The 25233-nt window shown below is 35.0% G+C and overlaps 1 protein-coding gene across 1 annotated transcript in view; it reads left to right on the top strand.

Moving 5' to 3' along the window:
* The window catches only part of LOC141405746 (uncharacterized), a 126875-nt gene that overhangs the window by 93140 nt on the left and 8502 nt on the right, over nucleotides 1–25233 (top strand). Inside the window, exons 2-8 of the mRNA XM_073990416.1 lie at nucleotides 9959–10187; nucleotides 10498–10623; nucleotides 15543–15659; nucleotides 17296–17368; nucleotides 17678–18225; nucleotides 19755–19892; nucleotides 20111–20239. Coding sequence (XP_073846517.1) covers nucleotides 9966–10187; nucleotides 10498–10623; nucleotides 15543–15659; nucleotides 17296–17368; nucleotides 17678–18225; nucleotides 19755–19892; nucleotides 20111–20239 — 1353 coding nt within the window. The 5' untranslated portion in view covers nucleotides 9959–9965. The remainder of the gene's footprint in view (nucleotides 1–9958; nucleotides 10188–10497; nucleotides 10624–15542; nucleotides 15660–17295; nucleotides 17369–17677; nucleotides 18226–19754; nucleotides 19893–20110; nucleotides 20240–25233) is intronic.

Below are 25233 nucleotides of genomic sequence, written 5' to 3' on the forward strand. Positions count from 1 at the left end.
TCAGAGACCAAAAGGCCACAAAACGTGGATTTTTTAAAGAATATTTTTCAGAGACCAAAAGGCCACAAAACGTGGATTTTTTAAAGAATATTTTTCAGAGACCAAAAGGCCACAAAACGGGGATTTTTTAAAGAATATTTTTCAGAGACCAAAAGGCCACAAAACGTGGATTTTTTAAAGAATATTTTTCAGAGACCAAAAGGCCACAAAACGTGGATTTTTTAAAGAATATTTTTCAGAGACCAAAAGGCCACAAAACGTGGATTTTTAAAAGAATATTTTTCAGAGACCAAAAGGCCACAAAACGTGGATTTTTAAAAGAATATTTTTCAGAGACCAAAAGGCCACAAAACGTGGATTTTTTAAAGAATATTTTTCAGAGACCAAAAGGCCACAAAACGTGGATTTTTTAAAGAATATTTTTCAGAGACCAAAAGGCCACAAAACGTGGATTTTTTAAAGAATATTTTTCAGAGACCAAAAGGCCACAAAACGGGGATTTTTTAAAGAATATTTTTCAGAGACCAAAAGGCCACAAAACGTGGATTTTTTAAAGAATATTTTTCAGAGACCAAAAGGCCACAAAACGTGGATTTTTTAAAGAATATTTTTCAGAGACCAAAAGGCCACAAAACGTGGATTTTTAAAAGAATATTTTTCAGAGACCAAAAGGCCACAAAACGTGGATTTTTAAAAGAATATTTTTCAGAGACCAAAAGGCCACAAAACGTGGATTTTTTAAAGAATATTTTTCAGAGACCAAAAGGCCACGAAACGTGGATTTTTTAAAGAATATTTTTCAGAGACCAAAAGGCCACAAAACGTGGATTTTTTAAAGAATATTTTTCAGAGACCAAAAGGCCACAAAACGTGGATTTTTTAAAGAATATTTTTCAGAGACCAAAAGGCCACAAAACGTGGATTTTTTAAAGAATATTTTTCAGAGACCAAAAGGCCACAAAACGTGGATTTTTTAAAGAATATTTTTCAGAGACCAAAAGGCCACAAAACGTGGATTTTTTAAAGAATATTTTTCAGAGACCAAAAGGCCACAAAACGTGGATTTTTTAAAGAATATTTTTCAGAGACCAAAAGGCCACAAAACGTGGATTTTTTAAAGAATATTTTTCAGAGACCAAAAGGCCACAAAACGTGGATTTTTTAAAGAATATTTTTCAGAGACCAAAAGGCCACAAAACGTGGATTTTTTAAAGAATATTTTTCAGAGACCAAAAGGCCACAAAACGTGGATTTTTTAAAGAATATTTTTCAGAGACCAAAAGGCCACAAAACGTGGATTTTTTAAAGAATATTTTTCAGAGACCAAAAGGCCACAAAACGTGGATTTTTTAAAGAATATTTTTCAGAGACCAAAAGGCCACAAAACGAGGATTTTTTAAAGAATATTTTTCAGAGACCAAAAGGCCACAAAACGTGGATTTTTTAAAGAATATTTTTCAGAGACCAAAAGGCCACAAAACGTGGATTTTTTAAAGAATATTTTTCAGAGACCAAAAGGCCACGAAACGTGGATTTTTTAAAGAATATTTTTCAGAGACCAAAAGGCCACGAAACGTGGATTTTTTAAAGAATATTTTTCAGAGACCAAAAGGCCACAAAACGTGGATTTTTTAAAGAATATTTTTCAGAGACCAAAAGGCCACAAAACGTGGATTTTTTAAAGAATATTTTTCAGAGACCAAAAGGCCACAAAACGTGGATTTTTTAAAGAATATTTTTCAGAGACCAAAAGGCCACAAAACGTGGATTTTTTAAAGAATATTTTTCAGAGACCAAAAGGCCACAAAACGTGGATTTTTTAAAGAATATTTTTCAGAGACCAAAAGGCCACAAAACGTGGATTTTTTAAAGAATATTTTTCAGAGACCAAAAGGCCACAAAACGTGGATTTTTTAAAGAATATTTTTCAGAGACCAAAAGGCCACAAAACGTGGATTTTTTAAAGAATATTTTTCAGAGACCAAAAGGCCACAAAACGTGGATTTTTTAAAGAATATTTTTCAGAGACCAAAAGGCCACAAAACGTGGATTTTTTAAAGAATATTTTTCAGAGACCAAAAGGCCACAAAACGTGGATTTTTTAAAGAATATTTTTCAGAGACCAAAAGGCCACAAAACGTGGATTTTTTAAAGAATATTTTTCAGAGACCAAAAGGCCACAAAACGTGGATTTTTTAAAGAATATTTTTCAGAGACCAAAAGGCCACAAAACGTGGATTTTTTAAAGAATATTTTTCAGAGACCAAAAGGCCACAAAACGTGGATTTTTTAAAGAATATTTTTCAGAGACCAAAAGGCCACAAAACGTGGATTTTTTAAAGTATATTTTTCAGAGACCAAAAGGCCACAAAACGTGGATTTTTTAAAGAATATTTTTCAGAGACCAAAAGGCCACAAAACGTGGATTTTTTAAAGAATATTTTTCAGAGACCAAAAGGCCACAAAACGTGGATTTTTTAAAGAATATTTTTCAGAGACCAAAAGGCCACAAAACGTGGATTTTTTAAAGAATATTTTTCAGAGACCAAAAGGCCACAAAACGTGGATTTTTTAAAGAATATTTTTCAGAGACCAAAAGGCCACAAAACGTGGATTTTTTAAAGAATATTTTTCAGAGACCAAAAGGCCACAAAACGTGGATTTTTTAAAGAATATTTTTCAGAGACCAAAAGGCCACAAAACGTGGATTTTTTAAAGAATATTTTTCAGAGACCAAAAGGCCACAAAACGTGGATTTTTTAAAGAATATTTTTCAGAGACCAAAAGGCCACAAAACGTGGATTTTTTAAAGAATATTTTTCAGAGACCAAAAGGCCACAAAACGTGGATTTTTTAAAGAATATTTTTCAGAGACCAAAAGGCCACAAAACGTGGATTTTTTAAAGAATATTTTTCAGAGACCAAAAGGCCACAAAACGTGGATTTTTTAAAGAATATTTTTCAGAGACCAAAAGGCCACAAAACGTGGATTTTTTAAAGAATATTTTTCAGAGACCAAAAGGCCACAAAACGTGGATTTTTTAAAGAATATTTTTCAGAGACCAAAAGGCCACAAAACGTGGATTTTTTAAAGAATATTTTTCAGAGACCAAAAGGCCACAAAACGTGGATTTTTTAAAGAATATTTTTCAGAGACCAAAAGGCCACAAAACGTGGATTTTTTAAAGAATATTTTTCAGAGACCAAAAGGCCACAAAACGTGGATTTTTTAAAGAATATTTTTCAGAGACCAAAAGGCCACAAAACGTGGATTTTTTAAAGAATATTTTTCAGAGACCAAAAGGCCACAAAACGTGGATTTTTTAAAGAATATTTTTCAGATACCAAAAGGCCACAAAACGTGGATTTTTTAAAGAATATTTTCCAGAGACCAAAAGGCCACAAAACGTGGATTTTTTAAAGAATATTTTCCAGAGACCAAAAGGCCACAAAACGTGGATTTTTTAAAGAATATTTTTCAGGGACCAAAAGGCCATAAAACGTGGATTTTTAAAAGAATATTTTTCAGAGACCAAAAGGCCACAAAACGTGGATTTTTAAAAGAATATTTTTCAGAGACCAAAAGGCCATAAAACGTGGATTTTTTAAAGAATATTTTTCAGAGACCAAAAGGCCACAAAACGTGGATTTTTTAAAGAATATTTTTCAGAGACCAAAAGGCCACAAAACGTGGATTTTTTAAAGAATATTTTTCAGGGACCAAAAGGCCACAAAACGTGGATTTTTTAAAGAATATTTTTCAGGGACCAAAAGGCCACAAAACGTGGATTTTTTAAGAATATTTTTCAGAGACCAAAAGGCCATAAAACGTGGATTTTTTAAAGAATATTTTTCAGAGACCAAAAGGCCACAAAACGTGGATTTTTTAAAGAATATTTTTCAGAGACCAAAAGGCCACAAAACGTGGATTTTTTAAAGAATATTTTTCAGAGACCAAAAGGCCACAAAACGTGGATTTTTTAAAGAATATTTTTCAGAGACCAAAAGGCCACAAAACGTGGATTTTTTAAAGAATATTTTTCAGAGACCAAAAGGCCACAAAACGTGGATTTTTTAAAGAATATTTTTCAGAGACCAAAAGGCCACAAAACGTGGATTTTTTAAAGAATATTTTTCAGAGACCAAAAGGCCACAAAACGTGGATTTTTTAAAGAATATTTTTCAGAGACCAAAAGGCCACAAAACGTGGATTTTTTAAAGAATATTTTTCAGAGACCAAAAGGCCACAAAACGTGGATTTTTTAAAGAATATTTTTCAGAGACCAAAAGGCCACAAAACGTGGATTTTTTAAAGAATATTTTTCAGAGACCAAAAGGCCACAAAACGTGGATTTTTTAAAGAATATTTTTCAGAGACCAAAAGGCCACAAAACGGGGATTTTTTAAAGAATATTTTTCAGAGACCAAAAGGCCACAAAACGGGGATTTTTTAAAGAATATTTTTCAGAGACCAAAAGGCCACAAAACGTGGATTTTTTAAAGAATATTTTTCAGAGACCAAAAGGCCACAAAACGTGGATTTTTTAAAGAATATTTTTCAGAGACCAAAAGGCCACAAAACGTGGATTTTTTAAAGAATATTTTTCAGAGACCAAAAGGCCACAAAACGTGGATTTTTTAAAGAATATTTTTCAGAGACCAAAAGTCCACAAAACGTGGATTTTTTAAAGAATATTTTTCAGAGACCAAAAGGCCACAAAACGTGGATTTTTTAAAGAATATTTTTCAGAGACCAAAAGGCCACAAAACGTGGATTTTTTAAAGAATATTTTTCAGAGACCAAAAGGCCACAAAACGTGGATTTTTTAAAGAATATTTTTCAGAGACCAAAAGGCCACAAAACGTGGATTTTTTAAAGAATATTTTTCAGAGACCAAAAGGCCACAAAACGTGGATTTTTTAAAGAATATTTTTCAGAGACCAAAAGGCCACAAAACGTGGATTTTTTAAAGAATATTTTTCAGAGACCAAAAGGCCACAAAACGTGGATTTTTTAAAGAATATTTTTCAGAGACCAAAAGGCCACAAAACGTGGATTTTTTAAAGAATATTTTTCAGAGACCAAAAGGCCACAAAACGTGGATTTTTTAAAGAATATTTTTCAGAGACCAAAAGGCCACAAAACGTGGATTTTTTAAAGAATATTTTTCAGAGACCAAAAGGCCACAAAACGTGGATTTTTTAAAGAATATTTTTCAGAGACCAAAAGGCCACAAAACGTGGATTTTTTAAAGAATATTTTTCAGAGACCAAAAGGCCACAAAACGTGGATTTTTTAAAGAATATTTTTCAGAGACCAAAAGGCCACAAAACGTGGATTTTTTAAAGAATATTTTTCAGAGACCAAAAGGCCACAAAACGTGGATTTTTTAAAGAATATTTTTCAGAGACCAAAAGGCCACAAAACGTGGATTTTTTAAAGAATATTTTTCAGAGACCAAAAGGCCACAAAACGTGGATTTTTTAAAGAATATTTTTCAGAGACCAAAAGGCCACAAAACGTGGATTTTTTAAAGAATATTTTTCAGAGACCAAAAGGCCACAAAACGTGGATTTTTTAAAGAATATTTTTCAGAGACCAAAAGGCCACAAAACGTGGATTTTTTAAAGAATATTTTTCAGAGACCAAAAGGCCACAAAACGTGGATTTTTTAAAGAATATTTTTCAGAGACCAAAAGGCCACAAAACGTGGATTTTTTAAAGAATATTTTTCAGAGACCAAAAGGCCACAAAACGTGGATTTTTTAAAGAATATTTTTCAGAGACCAAAAGGCCACAAAACGGGGATTTTTTAAAGAATATTTTTCAGAGACCAAAAGGCCACAAAACGGGGATTTTTTAAAGAATATTTTTCAGAGACCAAAAGGCCACAAAACGTGGATTTTTTAAAGAATATTTTTCAGAGACCAAAAGGCCACAAAACGTGGATTTTTTAAAGAATATTTTTCAGAGACCAAAAGGCCACAAAACGTGGATTTTTAAAAGAATATTTTTCAGAGACCAAAAGGCCACAAAACGTGGATTTTTAAAAGAATATTTTTCAGAGACCAAAAGGCCACAAAACGTGGATTTTTTAAAGAATATTTTTCAGAGACCAAAAGGCCACGAAACGTGGATTTTTTAAAGAATATTTTTCAGAGACCAAAAGGCCACGAAACGTGGATTTTTTAAAGAATATTTTTCAGAGACCAAAAGGCCACAAAACGTGGATTTTTTAAAGAATATTTTTCAGAGACCAAAAGGCCACAAAACGTGGATTTTTTAAAGAATATTTTTCAGAGACCAAAAGGCCACAAAACGTGGATTTTTTAAAGAATATTTTTCAGAGACCAAAAGGCCACAAAACGTGGATTTTTTAAAGAATATTTTTCAGAGACCAAAAGGCCACAAAACGTGGATTTTTTAAAGAATATTTTTCAGAGACCAAAAGGCCACAAAACGTGGATTTTTTAAAGAATATTTTTCAGAGACCAAAAGGCCACAAAACGTGGATTTTTTAAAGAATATTTTTCAGAGACCAAAAGGCCACAAAACGTGGATTTTTTAAAGAATATTTTTCAGAGACCAAAAGGCCACAAAACGTGGATTTTTTAAAGAATATTTTTCAGAGACCAAAAGGCCACAAAACGTGGATTTTTTAAAGAATATTTTTCAGAGACCAAAAGGCCACAAAACGTGGATTTTTTAAAGAATATTTTTCAGAGACCAAAAGGCCACAAAACGTGGATTTTTTAAAGAATATTTTTCGGAGACCAAAAGGCCACAAAACGTGGATTTTTTAAAGAATATTTTTCAGAGACCAAAAGGCCACAAAACGTGGATTTTTTAAAGAATATTTTTCAGAGACCAAAAGGCCACAAAACGTGGATTTTTTAAAGAATATTTTTCAGAGACCAAAAGGCCACAAAACGTGGATTTTTTAAAGAATATTTTTCAGAGACCAAAAGGCCACAAAACGTGGATTTTTTAAAGAATATTTTTCAGAGACCAAAAGGCCACAAAACGTGGATTTTTTAAAGAATATTTTTCAGAGACCAAAAGGCCACAAAACGTGGATTTTTTAAAGAATATTTTTCAGAGACCAAAAGGCCACAAAACGTGGATTTTTTAAAGAATATTTTTCAGAGACCAAAAGGCCACAAAACGTGGATTTTTTAAAGAATATTTTTCAGAGACCAAAAGGCCACAAAACGTGGATTTTTTAAAGAATATTTTTCAGAGACCAAAAGGCCACAAAACGTGGATTTTTTAAAGAATATTTTTCAGAGACCAAAAGGCCACAAAACGTGGATTTTTTAAAGAATATTTTTCAGAGACCAAAAGGCCACAAAACGTGGATTTTTTAAAGAATATTTTTCAGAGACCAAAAGGCCACAAAACGTGGATTTTTTAAAGAATATTTTTCAGAGACCAAAAGGCCACAAAACGTGGATTTTTTAAAGAATATTTTTCAGAGACCAAAAGGCCACAAAACGTGGATTTTTTAAAGAATATTTTTCAGAGACCAAAAGGCCACAAAACGTGGATTTTTTAAAGAATATTTTTCAGAGACCAAAAGGCCACAAAACGTGGATTTTTTAAAGAATATTTTTCAGAGACCAAAAGGCCACAAAACGTGGATTTTTTAAAGAATATTTTTCAGAGACCAAAAGGCCACAAAACGTGGATTTTTTAAAGAATATTTTTCAGAGACCAAAAGGCCACAAAACGTGGATTTTTTAAAGAATATTTTTCAGAGACCAAAAGGCCACAAAACGTGGATTTTTTAAAGAATATTTTTCAGAGACCAAAAGGCCACAAAACGTGGATTTTTTAAAGAATATTTTTCAGAGACCAAAAGGCCACAAAACGTGGATTTTTTAAAGAATATTTTTCAGAGACCAAAAGGCCACAAAACGTGGATTTTTTAAAGAATATTTTCCAGAGACCAAAAGGCCACAAAACGTGGATTTTTTAAAGAATATTTTTCAGGGACCAAAAGGCCATAAAACGTGGATTTTTAAAAGAATATTTTTCAGAGACCAAAAGGCCACAAAACGTGGATTTTTTAAAGAATATTTTTCAGAGACCAAAAGGCCATAAAACGTGGATTTTTTAAAGAATATTTTTCAGAGACCAAAAGGCCACAAAACGTGGATTTTTTAAAGAATATTTTTCAGAGACCAAAAGGCCACAAAACGTGGATTTTTTAAAGAATATTTTCCAGAGACCAAAAGGCCACAAAACGTGGATTTTTTAAAGAATATTTTTCAGGGACCAAAAGGCCACAAAACGTGGATTTTTAAAAGAATATTTTCCAGAGACCAAAAGGCCACAAAACGTGGATTTTTTAAAGAATATTTTTCAGAGACCAAAAGGCCATAAAACGTGGATTTTTTAAAGAATATTTTTCAGAGACCAAAAGGCCACAAAACGTGGATTTTTTAAAGAATATTTTTCAGAGACCAAAAGGCCATAAAACGTGGATTTTTTAAAGAATATTTTCCAGAGACCAAAAGGCCACAAAACGTGGATTTTTTAAAGAATATTTTTCAGGGACCAAAAGGCCACAAAACGTGGATTTTTAAAAGAATATTTTCCAGAGACCAAAAGGCCACAAAACGTGGATTTTTTAAAGAATATTTTTCAGAGACCAAAAGGCCACAAAACGTGGATTTTTTAAAGAATATTTTCCAGAGACCAAAAGGCCACAAAACGTGGATTTTTTAAAGAATATTTTTCAGGGACCAAAAGGCCACAAAACGTGGATTTTTAAAAGAATATTTTTCAGAGACCAAAAGGCCACAAAACGTGGATTTTTTAAAGAATATTTTTCAGAGACCAAAAGGCCACAAAACGTGGATTTTTTAAAGAATATTTTTCAGAGACCAAAAGGCCACAAAACGTGGATTTTTTAAAGAATATTTTTCAGAGACCAAAAGGCCACAAAACGTGGGTTTTTTAAAGAATATTTTTTCAGGGACCAAAAGGCCACAAAACGTGGATTTTTTAAAGAATATTTTTCAGAGACCAAAAGGCCACAAAACGTGGATTTTTTTAAGAATATTTTTCAGAGACCAAAAGGCCACAAAACGTGGATTTTTTTAAGAATATTTTTCAGAGACCAAAAGGCCACAAAACGTGGATTTTTTAAAGAATATTTTTCAGAGACAAAAAGGCCACAAAACGTGGATTTTTTAAAGAATATTTTTTCAGGGACCAAAAGGCCACAAAACTTGGATTTTTAAAGAATATTTTTCATGGACCAAAAGGCCACAAAACTTGAATTTTTAAAGAATATTTTTCAGAGACCAAAAGGCCACAAAACGTGGATTTTTAAAGAATATTTTTTCAAAGACCAAAAGGCCACAAAACGTGGATTTTTAAAGAATATTTTTTCAAAGACCAAAAGGCCACAAAACGTGGATTTTTTAAAGAATATTTTTCAGAGACAAAAAGGCCACAAAACGTGGATTTTTTAAAGAATATTTTTTCAGGGACCAAAAGGCCACAAAACTTGGATTTTTAAAGAATATTTTTCATGGACCAAAAGGCCACAAAACTTGAATTTTTAAAGAATATTTTTTCAGGGACCAAAAGGCCACAAAACTTGGATTTTTAAAGAATATTTTTCATGGACCAAAAGGCCACAAAACTTGAATTTTTAAAGAATATTTTTCAGAGACCAAAAGGCCACAAAACGTGGATTTTTAAAGAATATTTTTTCAGAGACCAAAAGGCCACAAAACATGGATTTTCTATCTATATATTTCTACTGATTCGAGAATATCTGTTCAGCAAAAAAATAATTGATTAAAAAAATATCAACTTAGTATTCTAATGATACACTGTGGCGTAAAAATTGTGACAATAGTCATACGCCACCTCGAATATGCTCCTTAAAATATTTTTTTTCTTTAACTGTATCTATTTTTCTTCTCTCCCATTTGTTTTCAGCATTGCAATGGACTTAAAATCCGGTACATTATTAGTACCACCGGCTGTTAAGAATTCAAGTTGTTCACATCCCCGCTATACCAGTCACAATTTCCTGCTGCACGTTGGCATTGTTGAAACCGTAGAAGCTGTGCTAATACTCATACTAACATTGGGCGTAATCGGAGCCAATGCCCTGGTGATATTTGTCATAAATAACAGACGGTATTCACCCTATATACATCAGCAGGTACATTTTTTATTACAATGATTTCTGTTTTTTGTGATTTTCCTTTTTTATTTCAAAGAATTCAATTGGAATTTTACTTTTTGTTTTTAATTTGTCTGACTGGCCAGCTAACTGCTGCTGCTGGTGCATTCAATTTTCCTGTCGTTTTTTGTGCTCATTTTACTGACATGTTGTCCTATTTTTCTTTTTTGTCTTCTCTTTATTTCCGGATAATGTCGGTGATGGTGGTGGTGTTGGCGGCATTGTCGGCAATAATGGTGTTATGGGATTTGCTACTACTGTTGGATACTGCTGCTTCTGCAATTTAAAGCCTCGTTATTTGCTAACATCCCTGGCTTTGAATGACCTCACCATTGGTTTGCTTATCACACCATTTGGTTTATTGCCAGCATTATTCCACTGCTGGCCTTATGGTGAAATCTTTTGCCAAATTCAGGTAAGTTCAATAGACTAAAAGTAAAAAAAGTAATGAGAGTTTCCATATCTTCTGCTGAGAGAAGAGGGTGCATCACGAAATTTTGCTATTCTTTTCTGTTTTTTTTTTTACCTAAGCAAAGTAAACTTGAGAAATGAATCGTATTCCTATTGACCATATCATTGCACTAGCCTTGATATTTCAAATAAGTAATCCCGAGTCACCCTAATATTATGTGAAAAGAAATTTTTTTATTGTCCGCATTTCACCTCTTCGAAAGTGCCAGTAATGCTTAATTGTCACGCTGCAGCACTCGTTTCTCACAACTTTTCACAATGAAATTGGGTCAATTTGAACATTTATTGAATTGATACTGAAAAACCGGGCCGGATGTTAAAAACGGAAGTGTTGCACCGTCATGACGATAATTCCGTTAATATTTTGTTGAAAATTTACATTATTTTTAAGTGTTATGAGGAAATGGAATGTAGGAATGTAGACTTGGGCTCTTGTAGGGAAGTTTAAACAAATAAAAAATAAGAGAATGATTGCTACGGCATATAAATTGTAACAACACGTATACGCATTATTGTATCAGTTAAAAAACAAAGGATGTATTAAATATATATTTTGTATTTTTTGAAAAATATTTTTAAGCATCAACTGACCTCTAAACTTGGATTTAAAAAAGAAATATTTTTTCCAAAGACTAACAGGACGTGAATATTTTTACATGGACCAACAGAAACGTGGATTTTTTAAAGAATATTTTTTGAAAGAAAATGTTTTTCAAGGTTCAGCGGAACGTGCATTTTTTAGAGAACGCGATTTTTGAAAGAAAATGTTTTTCAAGGGTCAGCAATATATTTTTTCAATGGCGCTGATTTTCTTAAAAGTATGGCTTGGATCAAGGCGATTTCAGTGCGTAGTCTTCATTTGCTGTCAAACTTTTTTGGGCGAAATATCCACAAACGGTTGAAGAAAACGGTAAAATATTCTTCGCGAAGCTTAAATACAGATGTTGTACACAGATATTTTTTATAGATATTATTTTTTTATTATATTATTATTTACAGATGTTGTAGGCAGATATTCTTTATAGAAGAGAAATATTTGTTATTTATTTTTGATTAAAAATATATTCTTTTAAAAATCATTTGAATTTTTTAAAATATTTTTTCAATGACATGAATTTTTTTTAAAAAATATTTTTTCAATTACTTGGATTTTTTTTAAGAAATATTTTTCAATTACATAAGTGGATTTATTTAAAAATAGTTTTTTTAATGACGTGGATTTTAAAAAAACGTGTTTTTTTAAAAAATACTTTCTCTCAAGGACTTGGTTTTTTTAAACAATATTTAAAAAAATCCACGTCCTTGAAAGATTTTTTAAAGAATTATTTTTTTCAATGACTTGGAATTTTTTTAAAAAATATATTTTCAAGACTTGGATTTTTTTAAAAAAATATTTTTTCAAGGATTGGATTTTTAAAAAATATTTTTTCAAGATCGTTGATTTTCGACTTTTTTTGTTTTTTTGTTTTTCAAAATAGTCAGGCCTAATCCCATAGTCGTTGTTTTAATATTTTATTAAAATAACTTTAATTTATTAGTGGGAAAAAATTGGCGATGTTTACCAAGGGGTAAGGCAGGGAAGACTATAGTTTCAGATCTCGCCACAGATCTTCATCTGTTCCCTTGTTTCTTGTATTTCAACAAGAAACTATTTTTGAAAAACAAAATACAAGTCCTCATCCCAAATAAGAAAACGCCAACACTCCTAAAGTTTTAAAAAATAGTTTTCAAGGACGTCGATTTTTAAAAAAATATTTTTTCTAAGACGTGGATTTTTAGAACGGATTTAAAAAAATGTGTTTTTAAAAAAAAAATTTTAATTTGAAATTTTTTTCAATGGCGTGGTTTTTTTAAAAATTATTTTTTCAATGACTTGGATTTTTTAAAAAATATTTTTCAATGACGTGGATTTTAAAAAAATATTTTTTCAATGATATGGATTAAAAAAAAAATATATATATTTTTTTTTTGGATGTGGATTTTTTAAAAATTATTTTTTAAAAAATATTTTTTTAATGATGTGGATTTTAAAAAAAATATTTTTTGCTGAAGTGGATTTTTTAAAAAATATTTTTTCAATGACATTGATTTTTTAAAAGATATTTTTTCAATGACGTGCATTTTTTAAAAACATATTTTTCGATGACGTGGATTTTTTACAAAATATTTTTTAATGAGGTGCATGTTTTTAAATATTTTTTCATGACGTTTTTTAAAATATGCCCTGTTCAAAATTCAAGAAAATATGCCTGTACATTCCCTGACATTTTCACGAATATCGGTTCAGTAGTTTTGTAGATGTAACATATTTTAAAAAGTGGGTATGGTCAAGTCTGTGGTTCCTAAAAAAGTAGGTAAGGTCGGAGACACAACCACAATTGTCTCACAAATTAACTTCCAAATAGATACATTCGTAATTATTGTAAATATAACATTTTTAAAAAAGTAGGGTATAGGGGAAGTTCCCCGCCCTTTCCGAAATTCAACTGAATTTGTAGCCTATTTTAAGCGGGGACCATCTCTGTACATTCCCTGGCAATTTTAGGAAAATCGGTTCAGTAGTTTTTGTAGAAATGATAAAAATAGAAAATTGAAAAAAGTGGGCGTAAAAGTGGGCATGGTCAAATTTTCTTTGCATAAAAACCCAAGTCGAGGAGGTACCCGAAGGAGTGGACCGATTGAGTCCATATTGGAAATTCATCTAAGTCCGGTAGACATTTCACGATTTGCAAAGTATGGACCAAATCGGTTACTATTTTCAAGAGTTATCGTACGTACACATTTTCCGAACATTTTCGAACTTTTGTGGGGGAGGAACCGGAAGGAGTGGACCGATATAACCCATCTTCGAACTTAAACTAAGTTTTGACAAAATATTGCGATAGCCAAATGTTGGACCAAATCGGTTCATCCGTTCGAGAGTTATCGTGCGCACCAGCCAGCCAGACAGACAGACGGACAGACAGACGGACGGACATTGCTAAATCGACTCCAAATTGTCTGAAACACATTTCGTCCAAACATACTTGGGGTCTAAAACCATTATTTTGATGAGGCACATTTTGCCCGTATGAAAGTGTATATACCCTCGTTAGCATAAATGCTGAGGGTATAAAAATAGGACGCAGGATATAACCATCACCTCCGAAATTTAACAAAATTTATATCATTTTTCCACCAAGGACCATCCCTGTACAACATCTGAAAATTACATGGAAATCGGTTTCGAAGTTTTGAAGATATAACACACTTAAAAAAGTGGGCGTGGCCGGGTCTTATAGCCACAAATAAGTCCCTCGGGCGTGGTCGGGTCTTAAGGTCCAAAAATGAGTACCTAGGGTCGGAGAATCGAAGGGTGGATGTTCGGAGCAGGGTGGTTTGTTGCAGAGTGGTTCGATATGTAGAAGTTCGGAGCGGGGTGGATGGGAGGGTGTGGTTCGGAGGGTGGAGATTCAAAGCGGGGTGGATCGGAGGGTGGAAGTTAAATGCGGGTTGGTTCCGAGAGTGGAATTCCGCAGCAGGGTGGAAGGTCGAAGCAGGGCGGAAGTTCGGGGCTGGGTGGTTCGGAAGGTGGAATTTCGGAGCGGTGTGGTTGGGAACGGGGTGGTTCAGACGGTGGTTGTTCGGAAGAATTAATTAAATCACTCGTTTCATTTTTGCTAAAATAGCGGTTTTATTAAATCAGACATAGTGGAGGTATCAAACCCCTCCGAAATTCAACACATTGTATAGCCTATCTGAACTACGGGTCCTCCCTGTACATTTTCTGAAATTTTCAGGAAAATCGGTTCAGTAGTTTTGGGTACGTAACGTATTTAAAAAGTGGGCGTGATAAAATAGGGTTTTTATAAAAATAGGGCATGGACCCCGCCATCTCCGAATTTAAAAATATATATATATAGCCTATCTTCACCATAGATATAGCATTTTTAAAGAAATAGGGTATAGGGGAAGTACACCGCCCCTTCCGAAATGCAACAAAAATTGTAGCCTATTTTAACCGGGACCATTCCTGTACATTCCCACTAATAAATTAGTTGTTTTAAAATAATAAAACAACAACAATGGGATTAAGCCAGACTATTTTGAAAAAAACAAAATTGTATTAGCTATCCCAATAAAAACGGCGCCACCAATGTTCGATTTGAGAAACACTGGCACCGTTTGTATGGTTGGCAGCGACTAAGCTACCAGCAACATTTTGTTATGTGCATTCGTAGAAATTCTACGACACATAGCAGTGGGAAAAGGTTTAGTTTGTTTCGTAGACACTTTCGTCGGAGTTGTGTTAGGTTGCCAAAGAAAAACTTCTCATTGAAGTTTTTTCTTTGTTCACCTTTATACTTCCAGCTGTTGATTGATGTTTGGGTATAAAAAGTTTCTTGTTGAAGAAGTTATTGAAAAATAACTTCGATGGAGAATATCCACAAACAAGAAACAAGGGAACTAATGAGATCCAGTGGCGTGGATCGAAACTAGTATTCCCTGCCTTACCCCTTGGCGAACAATGCCAAACCTTTTTCTACTAATAAATTAGTTGTTTTAAAATAATAAAACAACAACAATGAGATTAAGTCAGACTATTTTGAAAAAACATAAATTTTTAAGTAGTAGTTTCTCAAGTACTACAATACCACAATTTTTTAAAGAATATTTTTCAAGGACTAGCAGACCACACATTTTTAAGGAGACATTCATGGTGAAACAGACCATTCTGCCCTTAACAAGGCTGTACTTCGCAGTATTTGCTTTATTTTTAATAGGACACCTAGATGTATGCATGGTGTCAGTACATATACACCCCCCTAAAATGGCAAATAAAGAACATTCAACTAAAACAATTTACTTTTACTTCTGTTACAGGGTTTATTGCGCGGTGCATTGTCCCAACAAAGTGCTGTCATACTCGTTTGCATGGCAGTCGATAGATATATGTGTTCGTTACATCCGCGTCGATACTATCAACATTCTAGTAAAAAGGTAAGTTGAAAGAAGAAATGAACAATCAAAAGAGCTCACCAAAAAAGTTTCGGTAAACAAACACCCAGCATATTAAAAACCAATTAGTTACCATTTTTACGACGTCCAGAAGGCAGTCAGTTTCCTGGACAACCATTATTCTGTCCATGCTAAATTTAAAGAGAAATAAAATCTCCAAAGAATATGTTGTGAGCTTTTTAAACACAAACATTGAACATGACCACGAAAACATTAAAGCTTTAATGTTTGCTTTGACATTGAGTGGGCCACAAAAGGAGAGAGTGAAGCAGAGGAACAATTTCAAGGATCTGTTTTACACAGTGTAATAGTCGATTGTGTTTTTTTTTTTGGGCAAAACGTTGCCTAACTTTTATTGAAGTGACAAGAAAAGAAACAGAACAAAGCAGAGGCGTGGGGTAACAGCCCGAAATTTGTTTGAGGAGATTTTATCGTTCTCTGAATGGTGTCTTTGTCCACGCCACTGCTATGGAATTTCAAATTAAAAAAAAGGTTCTAGAAAACTACAACAAGATAATGTAAACGATTTGAGTTTGTTACATTATTTTTGTTTGTTTGGCTTTAGTTTTGGCTTCAATGCTCATTGTAGACCAATTGGCAGCATCAGCGAACAACCAACTAAGGGATTAGATGGGCAAAAAAACAAAAGCAAAAGCAAACGACTATCAGACAAGAATAACAATTATTTCGAGTATTCGAGCAACAACAACAAATGAGCTCAGTTGGAATGGTGCAGTTGTAAGAATATTTTAAAGGGGAGAAAGAAGTGAAGCTCTGTATTCTAGAACTGTAACTGATTTTAAATTAGCTAAAAAAAGTAATATTACAACAGAAATCTTGAAGTTGCATTAAACAGAAATTTGTAAGCAAATTTATGATCATTTCTATATTTTGCACAGATAAACCACATTTTTATAAGAAATCTGCTATTCAGCCTGGCTGAATGGAGTTTTCCAGGAGGAAACTTTCATGGCAAGGCTTCAATTCAGCCTGACGTAATGAGATTTTTGTCTTCTCCTCATTTTTCTATGCGATTTTGTGAATTCTTCTTCTCTTTAGAAAAATTCATTTTTTTGTGACATCCTTTTTGTTTAAACATTTGGTAGCAATAATTTATCCTTAGAGGACATTTAAGTTTATCAAATTTATACCCACACACGGGCTGGCGAACACATAAAGACAACCAGATAAAAAAGTTGTAATGTGTTCTCTGATTCATGTTCAGGCTATGTGGGTCATGGTTAAATGGCAAAACATGCTAAACAACATTTCTCCATACAGTTTTTAGTTTATTTTGGCAACTTACTATTTGTTTTTCAAGCAATTATTACTTTTGTATTTAAGTCCATTTTGTTTTTCATCCGAGCCTTCCAAATGTATGCCATATATTTGCCTTACAGTCTCATGCACATGAATTTTATTAACATATATTTTTAATAAATAAGTTTTTCAAACCCCAAAACGAAGACCGAGACAAAGAAGACGAAGCATGAGAACACACGTTTTGTTCTCTTATATAATACCTAAGGTCATTATTAATGTATATTTTTCGTACATTTTCTTTCTTTTTATCAAATTGTCTCGTCTCATTTTTCAAATTGCCTGTGGACGTCTCAAGGGTTGTGTGGCCGTTCTTAGCCTGACTTGGATCATAAGTCTGACAATATTTGGCTTTTTAGTTTTACCCAAAGGTAAGTAAATATTTATTGGTAAGTGCGTGTGGATGGCCAAGGGGTATGTGGCATTAATATTGAGTAAACCAAACCTATTCAGGGGTTGGGTTGATTTTCATGTTTAAAATGCAAATCGATCAACTAATTCTGGCGATAGGGGATCAATTCTTTCCTTGTATTTGGCAGCGTATACATGCTGACAGCACGTATACGCTCCAATTCCATGTGCCCAAATTTAACTTGCCTTGGGCTAACCAACATCTAGTCACTTTTGAATTTTTTTATTCAAATATTAAAACATCTTCTTCTTTCCCTCTCCTTCTCTAGGCTACTATTTCAATAACACTGGCCTTATGGCCTGTGAGCCATTTTATAGCAAGGCCTCATATCGTATATTGGCCACATGTGGTTTTTACTTTCCAACCACCATGGTGCTAATGTACTGCTATGGTTCTAGTTTTCATATGAGCCGTTTTGCACCCAACGAACCAACAATGCCGCTGACGGCGGCATTACAACATCCAGCCTATCAACAGCAGCAGCATCATCATCAGCAGCAGCAACAACAACAGCCACCCTATTATCATCCTTATCATTCCCACATGCATATGATGCATCATCCTCAACATCAAATGCAGCAGCAACAACAACACCACCAACAACAGGCTCAGCAACATCATCAGCTGAGAAGAGGCGACAGTGCAGGAAGTGGTGGTGCGGCCAGTACTGTGGCAACGCCATCAAGTGTGGATGGCAATACTCCCATGGGTTGTCTCAGTACACCCACAACAATGCTGCCCAATACACCAGTAATGAACCTCGGCATGGCCATGAGTATGGGTTTGGGTTTTGCGGGGAATACCATAACGAAAAAGGTGAGTTGATAAGTGAAAGTTCAAGGCAAAAAAAAAAAAAAAAAATCATTTAAGTTAATTTAAAAAACAAGAGAATTTAAATTAAATTACTAAACGAGCTGAATTGAAATCTAGCCACAGGAAAGCTCTATTCAGCGAGGCTAAATAGGAGCTTACCTATGGAAAGCTCTATTCAGCCAGGCTAAATAGGAGCTTACCTATGGAAAGCTCTATTCAGCCAGGCTAAATAGGAGCTTACCTATGGAAAGCTCTATTCAGCCAGGCTAAATAGGAGCTTACCTATGGAAAGCTCTATTCAGCCAGGCTAAATAGGAGCTTACCTATGGAAAGCTCTATTCAGCCAGGCTAAATAGGAGCTTACCTATGGAAAGCTCTATTCAGCCAGGCTAAATAGGAGCTTACCTATGGAAAGCTCTATTCAGCCAGGCTAAATAGCAGCTTACCTATGGAAAGCTCTATTCAGCCAGGCTAAATAGCAGCTTACCTATGGAAAGCTCTATTCAGCCAGGCTAAATAGCAGCTTACCTATGGAAAGCTCTATTCAGCCAGGCTAAATAGCAGCTTACCTATGGAAAGCTCTATTCAGCCAGGCTAAATAGCAGCTTACCTATGGAAAGCTCTATTCAGCCAGGCTAAATAGCAGCTTACCTATGGAAAGCTCTATTCAGCCAGGCTAAATAGCAGCTTACCTATGGAAAGCTCTATTCAGCCAGGCTAAATAGCAGCTTACCTATGGAAAGCTCTATTCAGCCAGGCTAAATAGCAGCTTACCTATGGAAAGCTCTATTCAGCCAGGCTAAATAGCAGCTTACCTATGGAAAGCTCTATTCAGCCAGGCTAAATAGCAGCTTACCTATGGAAAGCTCTATTCAGCCAGGCTAAATAGCAGCTTACCTATGGAAAGCTCTATTCAGCCAGGCTAAATAGCAGCTTACCTATGGAAAGCTCTATTCAGCCAGGCTAAATAGCAGCATACCTATGGAAAGCTCTATTCAGCTAGGCTAAATAGCAGCTTACCTTTGGAAAGCTATATTCAGCGAGGCTGAATATGAGATTACCTGTGGAAAGCTCTATTCAGCCAGGTTGAATATGAGCTTACCTACGGAAACCTCTATTCAGCCAAGTTGAATGTGAGCTTACCTACGGAAACCTCTTTACAGCCAGGCTGAATTGTAGGTTACCTAAAGGAAACTTCATTCAGCCAGGCTGTATAGGAGATTACCTAAAGGAAACCCTAAATTCAGCCAGGTGGAATTGGAGAACTCCTATGGAACATTTTATTAAACGATTCTTTAATGAAGATGTTCTCCGGAAAGTCGTATTCAGAAAAGCTTTAATATGACTTTTCATTAAACATTATTTACTCTGACTTCGTATGTTGACCACACATTTACTTAATTAACAATTCACCGCTTGTTTTTATTGTTATTTTTTATCTCCCTGCTTCATCCTCCTTCTTTTCTTTTTTTCTATTAATTTAATGGAAATTTTCTCGGGTTGCATTGTTGTCATGCTCTCTGGACCTTTAGATATCTCCGCAGCAGACAAGAGAAAAGAAGACAAGTGGAGCAACATCACGTTCCATGGCAGCCATTTCATTGGGCTTCATTGTTATGGTTACGCCCTGGACAATACAGGAAATTGTGGCAACATGTACCGGTTCAAAGGCAAGTACATAACCCCTAAGACTATGCAATACCCAACAAATGAATGAAAATAACAATGAAAAAGAAAATGCTATTCAATGCTTATTAGAGAAGAAAGTAAAGCAAAGTGTGGAAATGGAGAGGGAGAGCGAGTGAAATCAGCTCTCCCTTCCACTGTACATGAGTAATTAATTTTTGCTGATGTCTTTTTTGTTCGTTACTCTTTTTGTCCGCTGCAGCTACCTCCCTTTTTGGACTTTGTGGTCACCTGGACAGCCTTAAGTAATAGTTTTTGGAATCCCTTCATCTATTGGCTGCTAAATGATGACTTTAGGCGTATCAGCAAAAAGGTCATGACACCCTGGAGGGTAAGTTTCTATTTTAGTTTTATTTTGTTACAATTAGAGTTTTGTGTTGGTATCCTTTTCTGTTTCTGTTCCTTCGTGTCTGCTGTATCCTTTTTCTGATTATTACAAATGTGTTCATTGTAGAGCAGCCACGCCAGAGGATGTGTCTGGCATTTCTAATGGATTTTATTAAGCCGTTTATGTGTGATCATTTATAAGGATTAAATATAATTTATTTATATCGCCAGGACTCATATGTAGCCTCAATATGAAATTAGGGTTTTTATTAAATTAGGATATTGGAAGGGATAAAGGACAAGGGGGATAATATTTGCAATATATTACGAGGACTCTTTAAAGTGCTGTGAAGCTTTAAACTTTATTCAACCAGGACGAAAAAAATTTTCTCTCCTTCTCTTTTTTCAATTTAATAAACAACTTTGAGATACTCGTTGTCCTTGCCAACCATTTTACCCTTTCCAAGACAAAAACTGCTAAATTATATTTCTTCATTTCTTCAATTCAATAACTCAATTCTGAAAGCTTTTAACACGGTCTGACTTTTGAAACAGAATCACAGAAGAAGAACAAAAAATGCAGCACATCAAGTCCTTCAAAACCAGCTGATATTCCTTTTTAATGGGGAACAAGCTGATAGTCTAAAATAACAAATATCACAACTCATTGAAGGCCTAGAACTTGAATGCTATGGATACGCAAACCCCTACAAAAAGGCTAAAGGAAAACATTTAAATGAAAATTAGAAAAGGAATTCACATTCAAACCGAAAGGACAATTGGAAGTAAATAAGAGATTTGTCTTCAACTTTGTGTACTATAACCTACACTACTATGTGGGGAAGGTAGGGAGGGAGGTTTTGGCCAAAAAGTTTGTAACGCTTCGAAATAATGGTCGTAGAGCCATACTTATATATACCAAAATTAATGTCTCGAAGAGTTCAGACGATCTGGCTATGTGCGTCCGTCCGTCCTTGTGTCCGACTGTTCGTCTATCCATCTAAATGAAATGAAATCAAGCGACAGGTCGCAATTTTGATCGGATCGTCACCAAATTTTGGGTATTGAGGAGGGAAACTACTGAATTTGGTGATGGTCGGATATTATTCAGGGGTCGAAAAGAGCTATAGAAGTCAGAAAGGGACTATAGAAGCACCCTTTCTTTCAGAAAGGTACTATAGAAGCACCCTTTCTTTCAGAAAGGTACTATAGAAGCACCCTTTCTTTCAGAAAGGTACTATAGAAGCACCCTTTCTTTCAGAAAGGTACTATAGAAGCACCCTTTCTTTCAGAAAGGTACTATAGAAGCACCCTTTCTTTCAGAAAGGTACTATAGAAGCACCCTTTCTTTCAGAAAGGTACTATAGAAGCACCCTTTCTTTCAGAAAGGTACTATAGAAGCACCCTTTCTTTCAGAAAGGTACTATAGAAGCACCCTTTCTTTCAGAAAGGTACTATAGAAGCACCCTTTCTTTCAGAAAGGTACTATAGAAGCACCCTTTCTTTCAGAAAGGTACTATAGAAGCACCCTTTCTTTCAGAAAGGTACTATAGAAGCACCCTTTCTTTCAGAAAGGTACTATAGAAGCACCCTTTCTTTCAGAAAGGTACTATAGAAGCACCCTTTCTTTCAGAAAGGTACTATAGAAGCACCCTTTCTTTCAGAAAGGTACTATAGAAGCACCCTTTCTTTCAGAAAGGTACTATAGAAGCACCCTTTCTTTCAGAAAGGTACTATAGAAGCACCCTTTCTTTCAGAAAGGTACTATAGAAGCACCCTTTCTTTCAGAAAGGTACTATAGAAGCACCCTTTCTTTCAGAAAGGTACTATAGAAGCACCCTTTCTTTCAGAAAGGTACTATAGAAGCACCCTTTCTTTCAGAAAGGTACTATAGAAGCACCCTTTCTTTCAGAAAGGTACTATAGAAGCACCCTTTCTTTCAGAAAGGTACTATAGAAGCACCCTTTCTTTCAGAAAGGTACTATAGAAGCACCCTTTCTTTCAGAAAGGTACTATAGAAGCACCCTTTCTTTCAGAAAGGTACTATAGAAGCACCCTTTCTTTCAGAAAGGTACTATAGAAGCACCCTTTCTTTCAGAAAGGTACTATAGAAGCACCCTTTCTTTCAGAAAGGTACTATAGAAGCACCCTTTCTTTCAGAAAGGTACTATAGAAGCACCCTTTCTTTCAGAAAGGTACTATAGAAGCACCCTTTCTTTCAGAAAGGTACTATAGAAGCACCCTTTCTTTCAGAAAGGTACTATAGAAGCACCCTTTCTTTCAGAAAGGTACTATAGAAGCACCCTTTCTTTCAGAAAGGTACTATAGAAGCACCCTTTCTTTCAGAAAGGTACTATAGAAGCACCCTTTCTTTCAGAAAGGTACTATAGAAGCACCCTTTCTTTCAGAAAGGTACTATAGAAGCACCCTTTCTTTCAGAAAGGTACTATAGAAGCACCCTTTCTTTCAGAAAGGTACTATAGAAGCACCCTTTCTTTCAGAAAGGTACTATAGAAGCACCCTTTCTTTCAGAAAGGTACTATAGAAGCACCCTTTCTTTCAGAAAGGTACTATAGAAGCACCCTTTCTTTCAGAAAGGTACTATAGAAGCACCCTTTCTTTCAGAAAGGTACTACAGAAGCACCCTTTCTTTCAGAAAGGTACTATAGAAGCACCCTTTCTTTCAGAAAGGTACTATAGAAGCACCCTTTCTTTCAGAAAGGTACTATAGAAGCACCCTTTCTTTCAGAAAGGTACTATAGAAGCACCCTTTCTTTCAGAAAGGTACTATAGAAGCACCCTTTCTTTCAGAAAGGTACTATAGAAGCACCCTTTCTTTCAGAAAGGTACTATAGAAGCACCCTTTCTTTCAGAAAGGTACTATAGAAGCACCCTTTCTTTCAGAAAGGTACTATAGAAGCACCCTTTCTTTCAGAAAGGTACTATAGAAGCACCCTTTCTTTCAGAAAGGTACTATAGAAGCACCCTTTCTTTCAGAAAGGTACTATAGAAGCACCCTTTCTTTCAGAAAGGGACTATAGAAGCACCCTTTCTTTCAGAAAGGGACTATAGAAGCTCCCTTTCTTTCAGAAAGGGACTATAGAAGCACCCTTTCATTCAGAAAGGGACTATAGAAGCACCCTTTCTTTCAGAAAGGGACTATAGAAGCACCCTTTCTTTTAGAAAGGGACCATAGAAGCACCCTTTCTTTCAGAAAGGGACTATAGAAGCACCCTTTCCTTTTGAAAGGGTCTATAGAAGCACCCTTTCCTTTTGAAAGGGTCTATAGAAGCACACTTTCCTTTTGAAAGGGTCTATAGAAGCACCCTTTCCTTTTGAAAGGGTCTATAGAAGCACTCTTTCCTTTTGAAAGGGTCTATAGAAGCACCCTTTCCTTTTGAAAGGGTCTATAGAAGCACCCTTTCCTTTTGAAAGGGTCTATAGAAGCACCCTTTCCTTTTGAAAGGGTCTATAGAAGCACCCTTTCCTTTTGAAAGGGTCTATAGAAGCACCCTTTCCTTTTAAAAGGGTCTATAGAAGCACCCTTTCCTTTTGAAAGGGTCTATAGAAGCACCCTTTCCTTTTGAAAAGGTCTATAGAAGCACCTTTTCTTTCAGAAAGGGAATATAGAAGCACCCTTTCTTTCAGAAAGGGACTATAGAAGCACCCTTTCTTTTAGAAAGGGACTATAGAAGCACCCTTTCTTTTAGAAAGGGACTATAGAAGCACCCTTTCTTTCAGAAAGGGACTATAAAAGCACTCTTTCTTTCTGAAAGGGACTATAGAAGCACTCTTTCTTTCTGAAAGGGACTATAGAAGCACTCTTTCTTTCTGAAAGGGACTATAGAAGCACCCTTTCTTTCAGAAAGGGACTATAGAAGCACCCTTTCTTTCAGAAAGGGACTATAGAAGCACCCTTTAATTCAGAAAGGGACTATAGAAGAACCCTTTCTTTCAGAAAGGGTCTATAGAAGCACCCTTTCCTTTTGAAAGGGTCTATAGAAGCACCCTTTCATTCAGAAAGGGTCTATAGAAGCACCCTTTCATTCAGAAAGGGTCTTAAGAAGCACCCTTTCATTCAGAAAGGGTCTTAAGAAGCACCCTTTCATTCAGAAAGGGTCTTAAGAAGCACCCTTTCATTCAGAAAGGGTCTTAAGAAGCACCCTTTCATTCAGAAAGGGTCTTAAGAAGCACCCTTTCATTCAGAAAGGGTCTTAAGAAGCACCCTTTCATTCAGAAAGGGTCTTAAGAAGCACCCTTTCATTCAGAAAGGGTCTTAAGAAGCACCCTTTCATTCAGAAAGGGTCTTAAGTAGCACCCTTTCATTCAGAAAGGGTCTTAAGAAGCACCCTTTCTTTCAGAAAGGGACTATAGAAGCACCCTTTCTTTCAGAAAGGGACCATAGAAGCACCCTTTATTTCAGAAAGGGACTATAGAAGAACCCTTTCTTTCAGAAAGGGTCTATAGAAGCACCCTTTATTTCAGAAAGGGACTATAGAAGAACCCTTTCTTTCAGAAAGGGTCTATAGAAGCACCCTTTCCTTTTGAAAGGGTCTATAGAAGCACCCTTTCCTTTTGAAAGGGTCTATAGAAGCACCCTTTCATTCAGAAAGGGTCTATAGAAGCACCCTTTCATTCAGAAAGGGTCTTAAGAAGCACCCTTTCATTCAGAAAGGGTCTTAAGAAGCACCCTTTCATTCAGAAAGGGTCTTAAGAAGCACCCTTTCATTCAGAAAGGGTCTTAAGAAGGGTCTTAAGAAGCACCCTTTCATTCAGAAAGGGTCTTAAGAAGCACCCTTTCATTCAGAAAGGGTCTTAAGAAGGGTCTTAAGAAGCACCCTTTCATTCAGAAAGGGTCTTAAGAAGCACCCTTTCATTCAGAAAGGGTCTTAAGAAGCACCCTTTCATTCAGAAAGGGTCTTAAGAAGCACCCTTTCATTCAGAAAGGGTCTTAAGAAGCACCCTTTCATTCAGAAAGGGTCTTAAGAAGCACCCTTT

Source organism: Musca autumnalis, unplaced genomic scaffold, assembly GCF_047663935.1.
Source record: "Musca autumnalis isolate F117 unplaced genomic scaffold, ASM4766393v1 scaffold_5, whole genome shotgun sequence".
Lineage (NCBI taxonomy): Eukaryota > Metazoa > Arthropoda > Insecta > Diptera > Muscidae > Musca > Musca autumnalis.